Source organism: Stigmatopora nigra, chromosome 9 (genome assembly GCF_051989575.1).
Source record: "Stigmatopora nigra isolate UIUO_SnigA chromosome 9, RoL_Snig_1.1, whole genome shotgun sequence".
Taxonomy (NCBI): Eukaryota; Metazoa; Chordata; class Actinopteri; order Syngnathiformes; family Syngnathidae; genus Stigmatopora; species Stigmatopora nigra.
Window position 1 is genome coordinate 1,911,656 of NC_135516.1, and position 15,702 is coordinate 1,927,357.

The 15,702-nt window shown below is 40.8% G+C and overlaps 2 protein-coding genes across 5 annotated transcripts in view; both read left to right on the plus strand.

Annotated features, from left to right (window-relative positions):
- Positions 1–13,268, plus strand: part of dis3l2 (DIS3 like 3'-5' exoribonuclease 2) — a 55,431-nt gene extending 42,163 nt beyond the window's left edge. For 2 of the 4 annotated variants that reach the window (XM_077724305.1, XM_077724306.1), the window contains 5 exons: positions 1,850–1,997; positions 7,563–7,693; positions 9,624–9,728; positions 10,153–10,257; positions 11,895–13,268. In XM_077724305.1, coding sequence (XP_077580431.1) covers positions 1,850–1,997; positions 7,563–7,693; positions 9,624–9,728; positions 10,153–10,257; positions 11,895–11,996 — 591 coding nt within the window. In that variant the 3' untranslated portion in view covers positions 11,997–13,268. Of the gene's footprint in view, positions 1–1,849; positions 2,002–7,562; positions 7,694–9,623; positions 9,729–10,152; positions 10,258–11,894 lie in introns of those variants that run through there. The other 2 variants (XR_013327360.1, XR_013327361.1) reach the window with 2 other exon arrangements.
- A 1,527-nt stretch (positions 13,269–14,795) lies between these two features.
- LOC144201563 (unconventional myosin-VIIb-like) overlaps positions 14,796–15,702 on the plus strand; it is a 76,775-nt gene continuing 75,868 nt past the window's right edge. Inside the window, exons 1-3 of the mRNA XM_077724295.1 lie at positions 14,796–14,856; positions 15,063–15,088; positions 15,220–15,321. Coding sequence (XP_077580421.1) covers positions 15,077–15,088; positions 15,220–15,321 — 114 coding nt within the window. The 5' untranslated portion in view covers positions 14,796–14,856; positions 15,063–15,076. The remainder of the gene's footprint in view (positions 14,857–15,062; positions 15,089–15,219; positions 15,322–15,702) is intronic.

Here is a 15,702-nt window from a genome sequence, read left to right on the forward strand (position 1 = left end):
AAGTCTAGACACGAGAATAAGCTCCGTGTATAAGTGCCCCAAATATGTGTACCCTGGGGTGTCTAAACGTATCTCTAGTCCCTCTGTGCAGCCCAAAATAAATTAACTTTATCAACATAAATACTCAATATAACAATGAATCGCGTCCTTGCAAATCAGGTGAAGCTGGGGCAAACAAAACTTACTAGACAATTGGTGCGTTCTAGAGAAAGTAAGGACTCCACTGCCTTAGCACCTGCATGCTAGACAGTCGAGCCCAGAACTGAAAAAATAGGAGGGTTTAAATAAGGGCAAGATGTGGATATTGATTGGAGGAGGGATGAGTGGGAAGTCGTCACAGTTCTGTTGGCCTGGGCAGGGCTTTGCACAGGGGTGGAGCCACAGCTCCAAGCTCCTGCAGAACAAAACCAAACACCAAAACAACACAACCTACAAAATAATGTACACCCAGGCTGACAGCCGTAACATGGATCATCCAAATGCTCTCTCGTGAACTGCAGATGGACCTGGATATGTACTGGCATCGGCAGAGGGACACGTCTGGCAGTGCAGGATTTGAGTTCCTCGCGGCGCAATGTGTTACTGACAGTAGCCTTTCTTACTGTGGTCCCAGCTCTCTGTAGGTCATTCACTAGGTCCCCCGTGTGCTTCTGGGATTTTTGATCACCGTTCATGTTATCATTTTGACGCCAGTTTGTGAAATCTTGCATGGAGCCCCAGATCGAGAGAGATCATCAGTTGTCTTGTATGTGTTCCATTTTCTAATAATTGCTCCCACAGTTGATTTCTTTACAACTAGCATTTTACCAATTGCAGATTCAGCCTTCCGTGCCTTTGGCAGGTCTACAATTTTGTCTCTGGTGTCCTTCGACAGCTCTTTGGTCTTCGCCAGTGGTCTCAAACCGGTTCCACATAGGGCCGCAGTGGGTCCTGGTTTTTGTTCCAACCGATCCAGTGCCGACATTTTAACCAATCAGGTGTCATTAAAATAAGTAGCACCTGACTCTAATTAACTGATTGCATTTGCAAAAGGTATCCTTGTTGAGTTGGAATGAAAACCTGCACCCACTGCGGCCCTTTGAGGACCGGTTTGAGACCACTGGTCTTCGCCATAGTGGAGTGTGAGAGACTGATGTTGTGGACAGGTGTTTTTTATACTGAAAGAGTTAAAACAGATGCTATTAATACAGGTAATGAGTGGAGACCTCTTTAAAAGTTGGACTTCTTTGCCAGCCAGAAATCTTGCTTGTTTGTAGGTGACCAAATACTTATTCTTCACTCCAGTTTGGAAATAAAATCTTTAAAAATCAAACAATGTAATTTTGTGTTTTTTCTCACATTCCGTCTTTCATGGTTGAGGTTTACCCATGTTGACAATTATAGGCCTCCCTAATCTTTTCAAGTAGGACAACTTGCACAATTGGTGTTTGACTAAATACTTATTTTCCCCACTGTATATCCCTGCATGCACCTGTTACTACTTCTACGGGGAAAATGGAGTCGGGGGCTGCTTACCGTAGTTGCGGCTAAATATTGATCCATATATAAGTTGCACCGGTTTATAAGGCACATGGTCTGCTTTTGAAAAAATTCAAGGCTTTCAGGTGCACCTTACATTGCAGAAAATACAGTGCCTGGTGGATAGCAGTGACGTGCTTACTGTCAGAGTTTGCGCAGGGAGTTACTTAGAATTTTATATAAAACTACTATTTTTGGATGAAGGGGCGCAAAACATTTTTTTTTTCTTTCGGGGGTTGCAACTTAGGCCAATGAGATCTGCTGGAAAAAGTAGCACCTGTACTGTATTTATGGGAACACATTTATTTTTCTGAAATATTTTATTTCCTAGATGGGATTATACTTCTGTACGGATGGACTCCAAGATGAAAAACATTTTAAGCACTACGCCCTCAATGTTCCTCTTTACACGCACTTCACGTCACCCATTAGGCGCTACGCTGACATCATCGTGCACAGACTGCTAGCATCTTCACTAAGTATGTATGTATTTGTGTGTATATTTTAAGTAATATAAGTTGCAGTTTTTTTAAATAGTTTGGCCACAGGTACGACTTGTGTATTAATTTATTCACACAATATATCGTTCCATCTGTTTTTATTACACTGAACCGCAAGGGGGCACTCTCGCTCTGTGTTGATAATTGACATTGTCCTATTTGTACAAGATAGTTAACCTTAACCTATACTTAACCGACATTCTTTGGGCGCCGGTTTAGCGGCAGCTAGTGGCAGTGCTCCCTGTGTAGGATCAAATTTGCACTAGAGATATCAGGCCATTTTACATCCCGTGGGAGTTCTCGCACGTTATTGTGATAACTGCGTATATACCTCCTTCCACTGATGCGGCAGTCGCCCGCGAGCTGCTTCACGCTACTGTGTCGTGGCTGCAGATGTCAAACCCCCAGTCTCTCCTTATCTCCGGTGACTTTAACCATGCTTCCTTGGCTTCTACTCTTCTCACCTTCACTCAGTATGTGAAGTGCCACACCAGGGAACTAAAATCTCTGGACCTGCTGTATGCCAACAAAAAGGAGGCCGCTCAGACCACAACCTGGTCCATCTGATCCCCACCTACATCCCTATGGTGAGGGGGAAAAAAAACCTACCACAAGGATCATACAAAGATGGACCGAGGAGACCAGTATGGTACTGAGGGACTGTTTTGAGAGCACTGACTGGGAGGTGATGTGCAATTCACATGGGAAAGACATTGACAGCTTGACTCACTGCATCACAGATTATATTAACTTCTGTGTTGAGAACACTGTGCACTCCAAGAAAGTCAGTTGTTTCTCCAACAATAAGCCTTGGGCCACCCGGGATCTAAGGGCCCTCCTGAACTAGAAGAACAGGGCTTTTAGGTCTGGGGAGAAAGAAAGTCTGAAAATGGTCCAGAAAGAGCTGAAGAGGGGGATAAGGAAGGGAAAGGTCATCTACAAGAGGAGGCTAGAAAACCAATTCTAGAGAGGCAATGTGAAAGAGGTCTGGAGGGGCTTGAAGACCATTTCGGGCCATAGAGGCAACAGTGAGAGTGACCCACAGTCCGGAGATAGGCAGTGGGTCAATGAACTGAAACAGTAGATTCAGTTCTGCCCCCACTACCCTGACCCGCCAGAAGCAACTCTACCCCCAACTCTGCCCCCTTTTTCTCCTCCTCCTCCTCTTCTTCACCCTCTCCCACCGGTCTCTACATTACTGTCGATCAGGTGATAAAACAGCTTAAGAAGATCGAGGCAAGGAAGGCTGCAGGTCCAGATGACCTCAGCTCCATACTACTGAGAGACTGCGCAGATCATCTTAGCAAAGTGATTCTGCATTTTTTCAACCTCAGCCTCACATTGTGGAAAACTTCCTGTGTGGTCCCAGTTCCAGAGACTGCGAACCCCAGGGAGCATTAACCTCATTTGATCAAGACAATGGAAAGAATCATCCTCAATCACCTCAGCCCCCCGATGAATGCAGAGCTGGACCCTCTGCAGTTTGCCTATTGTCCAGGTATTGGTGTGGTAGATGTTACCACCTACCTGATGTACGCTTTCATACCTGGAGAACATGGGAAGCGCGATGAGAATTATGTTTTTTGACTTCTCCAGTGCGTTCAACACCATTCCGCCGGTCCTACTGAGAGGGAAACTGAAAGAGACTTGAGTAAGGAACCACATAGCCGCATGGAACAGCTTGAACTGGTTGTGACCAGGGTGGTAAGGGTGCATAACAATGTTCCCGGGTCTGCTGAGGTAGCGAGGGCTGGCAATGTCCTCCAGTGAGGGCAGAGAGCAGCCGATGATCATCTGAGCTTGTCCGTAATGTGGAACCCCAGGAATTTGAGGGACTCGACCCGGTCTATTCATACTCCATTCAGATCTGTGCTGCATTTGCGAAAGTCCTGGATTATTTCATTAGATTTCGTGGTGTTTAATGTGAGATTGTTCACCGCACACCACAGTTTGTTGACCTCATCTCTGTAGGCAGACTCACCCCCCCCCCCCCCCCCCCCCCTGAAATGAGTCTGACCACAGTGGTGTCATCAGCAAATTTGATGATGGAGTTAGAGTGGTGGGTCTCTGTTGATAGGTCTGAAAATACAACTTCAGGAGCAGGTTAAGAACGAGTGAGATCAATTTAAATAGGAAATAGGTTTATTACCGGACAGCAGGATGGTTGGAGAATGCTCCGACAGCTGTGAACCTCTCACAGCATGCCTTCCTCGCAATTCTCTCTGAATGAACAGAGCTCAGTCTATATATAGGAAATATAGGGTAATATTTCTAAGACAGTGATGTAGGAGAGCTTATGTTAACAAAACTTTGGGCTAATATGGTTAGACATTAGCAGGTTTAAGTTTTATGCAAACACGATATTTTTATAGCACACACAAACTGCTGCAGCCTCTTATATTGCGCGTTTCGAACAAACAGTTTCAAAGCGAGTTGGCCATATTCCACAATACAAGGAACCAATTGCAAGGCCAGCTAGTTTGCTTATCCTACATTCCACTGTCCTAACAAATAATTGTAAATCCAGTTTGGCCACATTGGCTCGACATGAACAAAGAATTATTAAGCCAGTTGGCAGGTCTACCCCAATATCTGTACACTCGCATGTTTACAGGGAGTATATAAGAGGACTCGACATTGAGGGGAGCCAGTGCTCAGTGTAATAAAGGAAGAGAGGTTGGCATCAAGTCTAACAGTTTGTGCACTGTTAATTGAAAAATTCTTAATCCAGCATCAGATGGAAGAGGATAGTCCAAGGTGGGAGAGTTTTCAGCCAGAATGTCCAATATTATAGTGTTGAAGGCTGAACTATAGTCAATGAAAAGCATCCTCACATAGTTTCCCTGGTGCTCCAGGTGGCTCAGTGCTGTGTGTAGAGCTACACTTACATGCGAGTAAATGCGGTATTTACCCTCTTCCTGATTTCAGGTTTTTTTTTGGAGATATTTATCACGCACGAAGGTTTCAGATCATCAAACCAATTTTAGTATGACTCAGAGACAACCCAAGGAAATATTAAGTGCAGTTTCTAAATGATGATTTAATTTACCAATGCCGAAAAAATTTACAAACTTCCCCTGAAACTAATAACGCAGCGGTCCCCAATCTTTTTCTCAACGGGGACCAGTAAAGCTCTTTCTATTTTCTCCCGGATCGGCTAATGGGGATGGTGATAACTTAAGAAAAAATTGTGTGGGGATGCGGTCGGCGCGCGAACGACATCCACAACGACAAAACTTTTTTTAAAAAGCATAATAGCAATTATTTATTGTTATTATTGATATAACAACATTTCTCATTTCAAGTAGGAGGGCGAGATTGTTAACGTAAATATTTATTATTTTTATGAACCGGCACCAGGTTGCTGGCGGACCGGTGGTTGTGGACCCCTGTAATAATGTTATGGTTGTGCCACCTTTGGCAGCAATAACTGAAATCAAGCATTTATGATAATTTGTGATGTGTTTTACAATGCTTTGGAGACATTTTGGCCCACTCTTCTGTGCAGAATTGTTTTAATTCTGCAATATTAAGTTTCGGATCACACCACAGCACTTCAATAGGATTTAAAGCCAGACTTTGACTTGGCCACTCCAAAACCTTTTGTTTTGTTTAGTTTTTTTAAGCGGTCCTGCTGGTGTGCGTTGCATCGTTGTCATGCTATATGGTCCAAGTATGCTGGAGTTTAAGCGCATAAACTGAGAGCCAGATGTTCTTCTTTAAAATTTTCTGGTACACAGCAGAATTCTTTCTTCCATCAATTTCAGCAAGTCGTCCTGGTCCTCAGGCAGCAAGCAGCCTCGGAGTTATGGGGCGTTAATTCGTTCCAACCCTCTGTAAAAAAAAAAAAAAAAAAAAACACCAAAAACAGGATACTGGATTGGATTTTTTTTTTATTTCTTCTAATTCGCCATCTATTAACAAAGTAACACACAACTAGCGGTTTCATAGTACTAAAATTATACGGATTTCGAAGGGTGAGAGAAAGAGAGACGGATAGAGAGAGGGGGCGGAGAGGAGGGGGCACTTTTTGCACGGCAACACGCTTGTTCCATAACATAAACAAATTTAAATGAACCTGGTTTATGATGCAGACACTCACAAATAAGTTTAATCCAACCTTACACTAAACTTAATTCTAATCTAGTTTTACATTTTTATACCGGCCTGGTTGGCTATTTGCCCCGCCTCCACCCTAACTTTCATATGCAACATACATTTTTTTGATATTGTATTCCCTTCAAAATATTCCCAAACTGCATTCTAATGTCCTCCCAATAGGATAACGCACGACCACTTGCCAACGAGAAGTAGTCTTGTATTAGTGATCGCTGCGCCAACGGGACCTAACCGGCTAAGGGGGAAAACAAAACACTGAAAAAATGCAGAGCTCCGCTCGGTGCTCGCAGAGATATTACAAAGAGGAAATTGCGACCAGAGACATTACACGAGGTAGTTGCGGAGAGAGAGCATGTGCCTCTGATGTTCTTATGAGCAGCTGAAACTAGCTCAACAGCACCCCTTCTAAACTGCTGAATTCAGTGCACATTCAGGCACGTCTGCAGTTCGATAGAGAGCATTTGGATGATCCAGGAGAGGACTGGGAGAATGTGTTATGGTCAGATGAAACCAAAATAGAACTTTTTGTAGGAGAAGGAATACTGAATTACATCCGAAGAACACCATACCCACTGTGAAGCATGGGGTGGAAGCATCATGCTTTGGGGCTGTTTTTCTGCAAAGGGACCAGAACGACTGATCTGTGTAAAGGAAAGAATGAATGGGGCCATGTATTGAGAGGTTTTGAGTGAAAATCTCCTTCCAGCAACAAGGACACTGAAGATGAGACGTGGCTGGGTTTTTCAGCATGACAATGGTCCCAAACACACAGCCAGGGCAACAAAGGAGTGGCTTTGTAAGAAGCATTTCAAGGTCCTGGAGTGGCCGAGCCAGTCTCCAGATCTCTACCCCTGCTTTTCTGTCTTTTTTTATTGCCTCTTGATATTTCTTAATGTTTTCCCATATACTTTGCCTTGCTGTGTTCTGCGGCCTTTGCGACTCTGCCCCACCCGTTGCGTGGCTTGGTTTTCTCTGTGCTAGTCTTAGACGTCTTAGGTGCCGTTCAGCCATGCCTCCACTGTCATGCACGCAGGATCAGCTGAAAGCAGTGGACAATAGTGCCGGGAGTAAAAGCAACGCTCCAGACCGAGCATTCCATCATTGCCATGCCGTTGCTTGCTGGGCTGTTTGTGTGCTTTGAAGCCCCCCTCTACACTGCTGCTGATTAGGTGATAGGACATTTTAGGAAGATTTAGTCAAGGAAGATGAAAACCTGCAGACTACTGAGGAACTGTGCGGTAACCTCAGTCTGCAGAAGGTCCCCACCTTTTGGACTTCCTATTTGTAGCTCCAGCTTTTTACCTAGGTTTACAATGGCTCGTGTGTCATTCATAATTTCTGGGCTACTGTGACTCATACTCAAATCCGAATTGTAGTCTGAAAAATAAGCTCTATTTTAATTGTCATTTCCATATTTTTATTCAGAGTGTGGTCCCAAATTGAAACTGTCAACTGAGGAGGTTCAAAAACAAACTTCGCGCTGCAATGAGAAGAAAACCGCATCCAGGAGAGTACAAGAGCTGATCTCTGAGCTCTTTTTTGGTGTTTTTGTGAAGGTCAGTGACACTCTGTTATTTTTAATGCAATGACACCTGTCCAAAATAGTATTTAGTTGTTTGTCAAATCTAGAAATCACTTAAAAATAATTTCAAAGAAAAATCAATTAGAGCACAAAATCCTCAATAGAATGATATGCCATGGCCCAGTCAAATTGTCAAAGAAACTAAAAAGTCATTCTTGAAAACGCTAGAAACCATTTTGCAAGCCTATGGGCAGACATTTTTCCACAAATAGAGAATACTGGAAAGGGAGGAAAACATTCAATGAACAGTGTTTACTAGCAAAGAGTGCAAGAAAAATGTCATTTTGCTCAAACTCGGTGGGTCGGCAGGAAGGAACTTGGTAGGGTTTTAGTAACCCCCGTTCGTGTTGGACACCATTCCTTTCTTTTGGCGCTGTGTGAGGAATACAGCAGAAGACTTTGTTCAAAATGTTAATTGGATATAGACCTGTCGTGTCATGATGACATCCAAACCTCCATTCGGGGCTTGGACGGGCCGGGCCTTATTTATCCCGTATTTGGGAAATTCACTGTCTCATTAGTAAGAGGGTGGGAATACAGATACTGGAAAATACATTTTAAACGTAAATAAATAGGTATTAAATAAATAAAAAGGGGAAAATAAGCGTGTTCAGAAGTTTCTTTTATTAAAGAGCCTGACAGTGGTTGGGAGGAAGGATCTACGGAAGCGCTCCTTCTTGCAATGAGGGTGCAGCAGTCTATTGCTGAAAGAGCTTCGGCGGTACACCACCAAATCATGCAGGGGCTGGTAGACATCATCGTGGCCAGCATCCTCCTCTCTCCCACTTCCTCCACAGAGTGTAGAGGAGAGTCCAGAACAGAGCTGGCCCTCCTGACCAGCTTATTTAGCCTGTTTTTGTCTCTCTCTGCGCTCCCCCATACCCAGCAGACCACTGCGTTAAACACTGTAGATGCCATCACAGTGTCGTAAAAGGTCCTCAGTAGTGTCCTGCATCCACCAAAGGACCATAGTCTCCCCAGTAGGCCCTGGCCCCTCTTCTACAGGGCATCTGTTTGTATCCTCCCACGTTCCAAAAACATGCATGCTAGGCTGATTGGACACTCCAAATTCTCCCTAGATATGAGTGTGTGTGTGCATGGTTGTCACTTTGTGCCCTGCGATCGGCTGGCTTTCCCCTGTCTCTGGCCCGGAGTCAGCTGGGATAGGCTCTCATTGATAATTTTGATATTTCAACATTGCTGCATTGCAAGTTCTCCCAGAGAGAATGAAGGTTCATTGGACGCCTAAAGCCGTCAATGGGAGTCAATGGCAGCAGCCGATGTGTTAAATGAGTGCTCTTATTGATATTTTGATATTTTGCTATTAGATATTTAGATATTAAACTCGCATGATTATTATTCTGACAGCTAGTTTCAACAGTAAAGTCACAATTTGACAGCGAATGAAACCCGTTCTCCCAATTGTCCGTTCCTCCAAACGTCCGTTCTACCAAACGTCCGTTCTACCAAACGTCCGTTCTACCAAACGTCCGTTCTACCAAACGTCCGTTTTACCAAACGTCCGTTCTACCAAACGTCCGTTCTTTCAAGCATCCGATCTACCAAGCGTCCGTTCTACCAAGCGTCCGGTCGACCAAGCGTCCGAGTACCCCCTAATGAGGATAACTGAATAAATGAACAAACTGTGGCTCAATATTGATAGAGACATGTCCTTCACATCACTACCTAATTCTCTGCTCTTGCTGACATCATTTACATACACAAAAATTAGATCCTGTAAATTCTACTCTACAACTTAGTCAAAGGTCAAGTCTTAATTATTTTTGTTTCTTTTAATATAGTCAGACATTGCATTTTATTCTTTTAGTCTACACAAGACAAGTCGTAATTTTGTCCCCGTTTTTTACTTAGTGCCATATACAATTTGAGGTTTTGTTCAACAGGAATGTGGTCCCCTGTACTCTGAGGCTATGGTGATGGCCGTGTTGGATCAGTCCTTTGACGTGCTCGTCCTGGGCTATGGCGTGCAGAAACGCATCTACTGCAAGGTTATTTTGAATGCATTTTTTCCAATAAATATTTTGGCTTGTGGATAAGTGGTTAGTGCGCTGGGCTCACAGTTCTGGGGTCGAGACTTCGATCACAGCTTGGTCCTCACTGTGTGGAGTTTGCATGGGTTTTCCCCCGGGTACTCCCATATCCCCCAAAAACATGCACGGTAGGCTGGTTGAACACTCTAAATTGCCCCCTAGGTATGAGTGTGAATAGTTGTCTCTCTCCTTGTGCCCTGCGATTGGCTGGCCACCGCCTGTTTCCACCGTTAGTTGATATAGGCGAACCTTGTGTGGATAAGCTTTTTGGAAAATGAATGAATGTACATATTCATGTTTATCAATGAATACTCTTTAGAATTTACAACATTAAAACCTCCAGCTTAATTTCAACAAAGCCCTTTTTTTCTGTAATTATCAGTCTGTCACAGGCCTGGCCTCATTCCACCATCAAAAAGTAGGGAAGAAATCTGAGCTCACTCTTCTGTGGACCCCTGAAGATGTAAAGAAACTTCCAGTTGAGCAAGTAGGTTTTGTCTGTTAATAATCATCTTCTCATACACAGTATAAAAATATGTACTGGTCCAATGGAAGTTTGAATTCCACGACAACGCACTCGTAAACGGAACAAACAAATTTAAAGTAACTTGGATTAATATATACAGACACATTCAAACATACGTTTAATGTAACTTTACACAAAAATGAATTCTATTTTTTTTCCATTTTTTTTTTTACCTTCATTCTGGCCAGTTTAGTTGTTTGCCATGCCTCCTTCCTCTTGTTCGCTATCGATGGACTGTTTGCTGTTGTACTTTTCTCTTCAAAATATTCCGAAAAAGATGCACACAAATGTCGTCACAATAGAATAACACACGACCACTTGCCAACGACAAGTAGTCTTGTATTAGCAATCGCTCCGCTGCTCATAAGAACATCAAGGGCGCTGGTTCGCAACTATCTCTTTGTAATATCTCTGGTCGCAACCGCTTTGAACGGTGCCTATGAGAGTTGCGACCAGCAATATCACAGAGAGGGAGTTGCGAGCCAGTGCTCCTAATGTTCATATGAGCAGCGAACGAGAAGTAATATATTACTCCTCGTATTAGATAATAATAACAGGAAATGTGTTATATTCATCAATAATTATACTTTGATATAATTATAACACACTGCAGCCAGACATCTGATTTAATTATTGACATTTAATTAATTTGGCATCGCTGATGATCAAACTTGCAAGGAGAATACATCCCGACATGCGGTCATTTGGCCTGCCCCTTTAAGGCCATAAATAAAAACAATTCCAAGGTTATTGATTAATCCAACTGCAACAATCATAGAATATCAGGTATTCATTAATAAATATTACGGGGAACTCAAAACAAACTCCATTGGAATTTAAAGAAACAAGCCTTCATTCGACAAAACAATAACATAAAGAAGCAAAAAGAGCGTCACGGTTTGTGACAATATGCGAGTAATCATGAAGGTTGCTTGGATAAGAAGATGCTGCATAAGCGTCCTTCCCAGGTCTGCATTCCTTGGGTAAAAGTCCAGTAAACAGTCCTTGGAACGAGGACTCGGTGACTTGTTACGATCCCGAGTTATCTTCAGAAAAACTGAAGAAGCTTCCATACAAAATTGATTAAATGCACACATATATATAATAGTATTACAGAATTAATCCAACAAAATGCAACAGCTGAGCTTACCGCCGTATTTATTGTGGGTAATGAAGTTTTATTCTGAGAGAGTGCACTTGCCTGTCGGCGTAGTGTGCACGAGTATACCTCATCACCCAGAAAGCCCTCTTTTTGCCCTCGCATGTGCGTTCTGCGTTTCTTGGTTGAAACTCGTCTGAATAAATCGTTCAGTGCTCGTAGATATTGTTAATCACAAAAGAGATGCAGCAAAAATAGACCATGCGCTACAATGATAAACAGCCTCTCATGTCGCGGGCAATTTATTCAATCGAAATTTTCGTCGTATTGCTGGCGAATTATTCGATCGAAATTTTCGCCGTACTACGAGCATGAAAGACGAGCATGTCGTACCACGAGGTACCACTGTAATCAATGTGACGAACCCCAAAACAAAAATAAAATTTGGTCAAGATCATTGGATTGTTCTATGATTCATGATTTTTTTGTGTCTGCACAGGTTATTTCAATTTTCACACTGGTGGAGGTGGAACTTAAAGCAGCTGGCGCGCCCACAAAATACACTGCATTACTCAAGAGGCCCAATGTCATTGTGCCATAAATATATGACACGTCATGGAAGCAGCATTAATGTTTTACACAAGGACACTCTTGACTTGCAAAAGACTCATCCATGCAGTTTTACATAGTGACTTGAGTAAAAAAAACCTGTTACTCACCAATTAATAATGGTATGTTCATGTATGCAATGTGTGGTATAGTCCTTTAAGTAGACAACATCGATTCTATATTTATTTTGTCCAATATGTAGTAAGTTTGGGTGAGTGTTATTGGCCATAATAGGATGAATTATGGATATCTTTATTTGATAACATTTTGTGACAGAGTATGGATAGTAGACAATTTCATTCCACCAATCTTAAAATACAGTATTCTTTTGGCCACATTACATAGAATTGGGAAAAGTAATGAATTTAGTGAGACACTTTTACTTATTTATTTAAAACCAAAATGCTCTAGTCTTCCATAACTGATATTTCTTATCTAATATTTTTTCATGTCAATGAATATAATATTACATATATATATATATAATATTACATAATGGGACTTGTTTGTTTAAAGTACAGTGAATGATCTTGTATTCCATTTTCGTCAAAATAGTTTCCGCAAAGCTGAAACCAAGCTCTTGTTTTGCTCTATGGGCACGCGCAAATTATTTTATGACTATAGTAAAATAATTACCAGATTTAATACTAGTTTTCTCAACTGCATTGGACACAACTGTCAAAAATTTTACCCAGAAATTTGAACTCCTCAGTTTGAAATTTATTCATGGAATATTTTACTGTATCAGCATATCCTCCTTTTTCTTAACTGAAACATAGCTTTTATGTGGATAGTTTTAAAAATTTTAAGATTTTATTTTAAATAGATCTTTATGCTTTATGTTGTCTTTAACTATCTCAAAAGAGTTTGAGTTAAATTCAAATTCCTAATTTAAGTGTTCCATTTAAAAAGGAAGCATCTTATTTCTGCTATGTCCCCAACATGTACATTACATTATTCTTTTATTTTATTTTTTTGCAGCATGAATGTTACATTTTTTTCTAACTTTTCCTTTTCCAAAGCATACACAGATTTTTATTGGACTCTTTTATTGTGTGTCATTTTCCTGCAATGTTATCTTAACTTTATTTTTGTCACTATTCAAAGCTTGTTTTTTTTTTGTAATTGTACTGCTACACATTTTACAATGCCCATTTTGATCTGTTTAATTTCATGTCATTTAGTGAAAAAGGGTTGCAAGAACAAGAGAAACAGAGAAACTATACTGACCATGGATCTTTGATAAATAAACATTGAAAATGCATTGTGTGTCTCACTATATATGACTTTTTATATTGTTTTTACCTGTTTTTTTCCTGAGAAAACACACGTTGTGGAGTTGCTCCACCAATTTCGTTATACGAAGCTGTGTATGTGGACAATAAAGCTTTTGATTTTGATTTTTTTTACTATACAATGAAAAAAATCAATATGTTTGTTAGTCTGCAGTCAAACATAATGTGATGTTCAAGAGGAAAGTCAGCATTGCTATATTATTTCATAATCTGAGAACTCAAGAGGTCTCAAAAATTCTCAAGTAAAAAAGAACAACTTGCCATGCATTCAAAGGGTTTATACAAACAGTACAGTTTCAAGTGTATAAAGATGTATTTATAATTATATTTTGAAAGTAATATATTTAGCGTTATTATGTTTTAATCCCATTCGCATCTTATACATTGCGAAATATCCATTCCCATGTAGAACATATGTAAATGTGCACAACTGTGTTGTTTTCAATATCGCCATGTTTCAGTAATACATGTTAATACCACACCTGTGTCCTACACACAGTGAAAAGCCTTTTTGTTGCCAATTATCATTGGTGTTACATCCATGGGAGACGTCTTCGGCGAGGTTGGAAGGATTAGGACCCAGTCACAGGGAAGCCTGTGGTGACGAGGCAATTTGTGGTCATAACCAAAACTTTAATAACTTAGGAGGGACTTTACAAAATACCCAAGGATTTGTGAAACGAAAACGAAACCAAACCAGAACATGGAGAACAAGTGACATCGAGGAGAATGTCTGGCATGGCTGCATGGTAATGGAATCTACACGTATGACGCAGGACATTTAGGTTACATTTTCAATGCCGATTCAAAATCCATACAATGCTAGAAGAACAAACAGATATGACCTCACTGATAACAATCAAATGGATGTTTAAATAGAAGCTTAGGAATTTCTATTCACTTTATTAGTTTTATCTCCCATTTACATCTTTATTATCTAAGTAATCTGACAAACGGTTGGCAGCCTCACCTAGTTTATGATACCAGGGTCCAAAGTCTACATATAAAGTCATGACTCCTCACAGTTATGCCCCTGTAAATCCACAATTTAAGTTGTTTGCATAACCTTTATTTACATATAAATAAAAGCCTGCTGTTTTGTGCCATTATCTCAAGTCTTATGAATATATTTGCAAAAGGGACACCGTGGTCTTCGGAATCAAGCGCGTGTGGATGCATTTTTTTCTAAGGATATGATTTCAGATGCCTCCGTTAATGGAAGTTGAACTTGGGAATACTTATTGGTGAACCTATCACTAGCCAATCAAACATTTCAAATATTTTTTTTTAAATTTTGAATGGCATTGCCGCAGTACAATGTTACAGAAGCACCACCCAGATTATTGTATTTTGGAAGCCAAATTGATGCACATTCTCCTGTGATCTAAACCTTCATTAAAGGCATTATAAAGGGCATCTCCCACCCTGCTTCCTGTGGTACAAAGTCCAAGTGCAATAAAGTCTATCTGCCAGAGTGTTTTTTTTCTTTCCACAGTGAACGTTGAGAGCAAATCTACAGAAGAATAACATTTTCATGAAAACTGATAGAAGTGAAAGGTACACCTCTGGTTACATTATACTTTGTTTTCTTAACCTGTGTACAGCTAACAGTGGAACTCATCTGCTGCTCAATTATTGTTCTGCGAACTGGTGGCTTTTATTAATACATTTTGTATATTTTGCTTTGAAACCAAGCTTAAAAAGCAAAACAAAACGACTTGTTTCTTATCTTACCTTGTTTTTGTGTCTGTCCATGATACTAGGAAGCACATTGGTGATGCTCAGAAAGGTGAGACTGAAAAATATTATTGTGTTCATTTATTTCAAATAATATGATTATAATTCAGATTGTAGTTTGAAAATAACTAGCACCCCTATGAACTGATGATGTGATGTATCAATCTTGCCTGGTTCTTTCAGGGAGAGTGGGTTTGGTTGGATACAGGCACTGGTGTGCCCATCGGTGCAAAGTTGAAAGTAACACCAAGTGGTCAACGTTTGCTGGTGGATGATGTGGGGAAAGTAAGCCTTTTATTATTATTTTTAAATCTCACATGAAATTCCCAGAGGAAAAATTCTATACATTCTTCTGCATTTCAGTTAAGACCCAAGTTTGGGAGTATTTCTGACTATTTTCTCCTGGAATGTTCCTTTGTTATATTCTGTGTGTAGTTTGAAACATGAAAGATGAATCCGCGTCATGGGATAATGGTAAAACGTGAAGAAAAAGAGCACCGAAGTGATGTATTTTCTCTGCTTCAAAAAATTAAATTGAATTATGACAGCCATAGAAAAAACTAAAACCAGGCATTTTTGGTAATTTGTCTGGTTTCTTTTTTCATGACGTTCAGTGCAAAGCAATGCAACTCGTTGTCATTAGTGTAAAGAGCAACACTTGAGCAG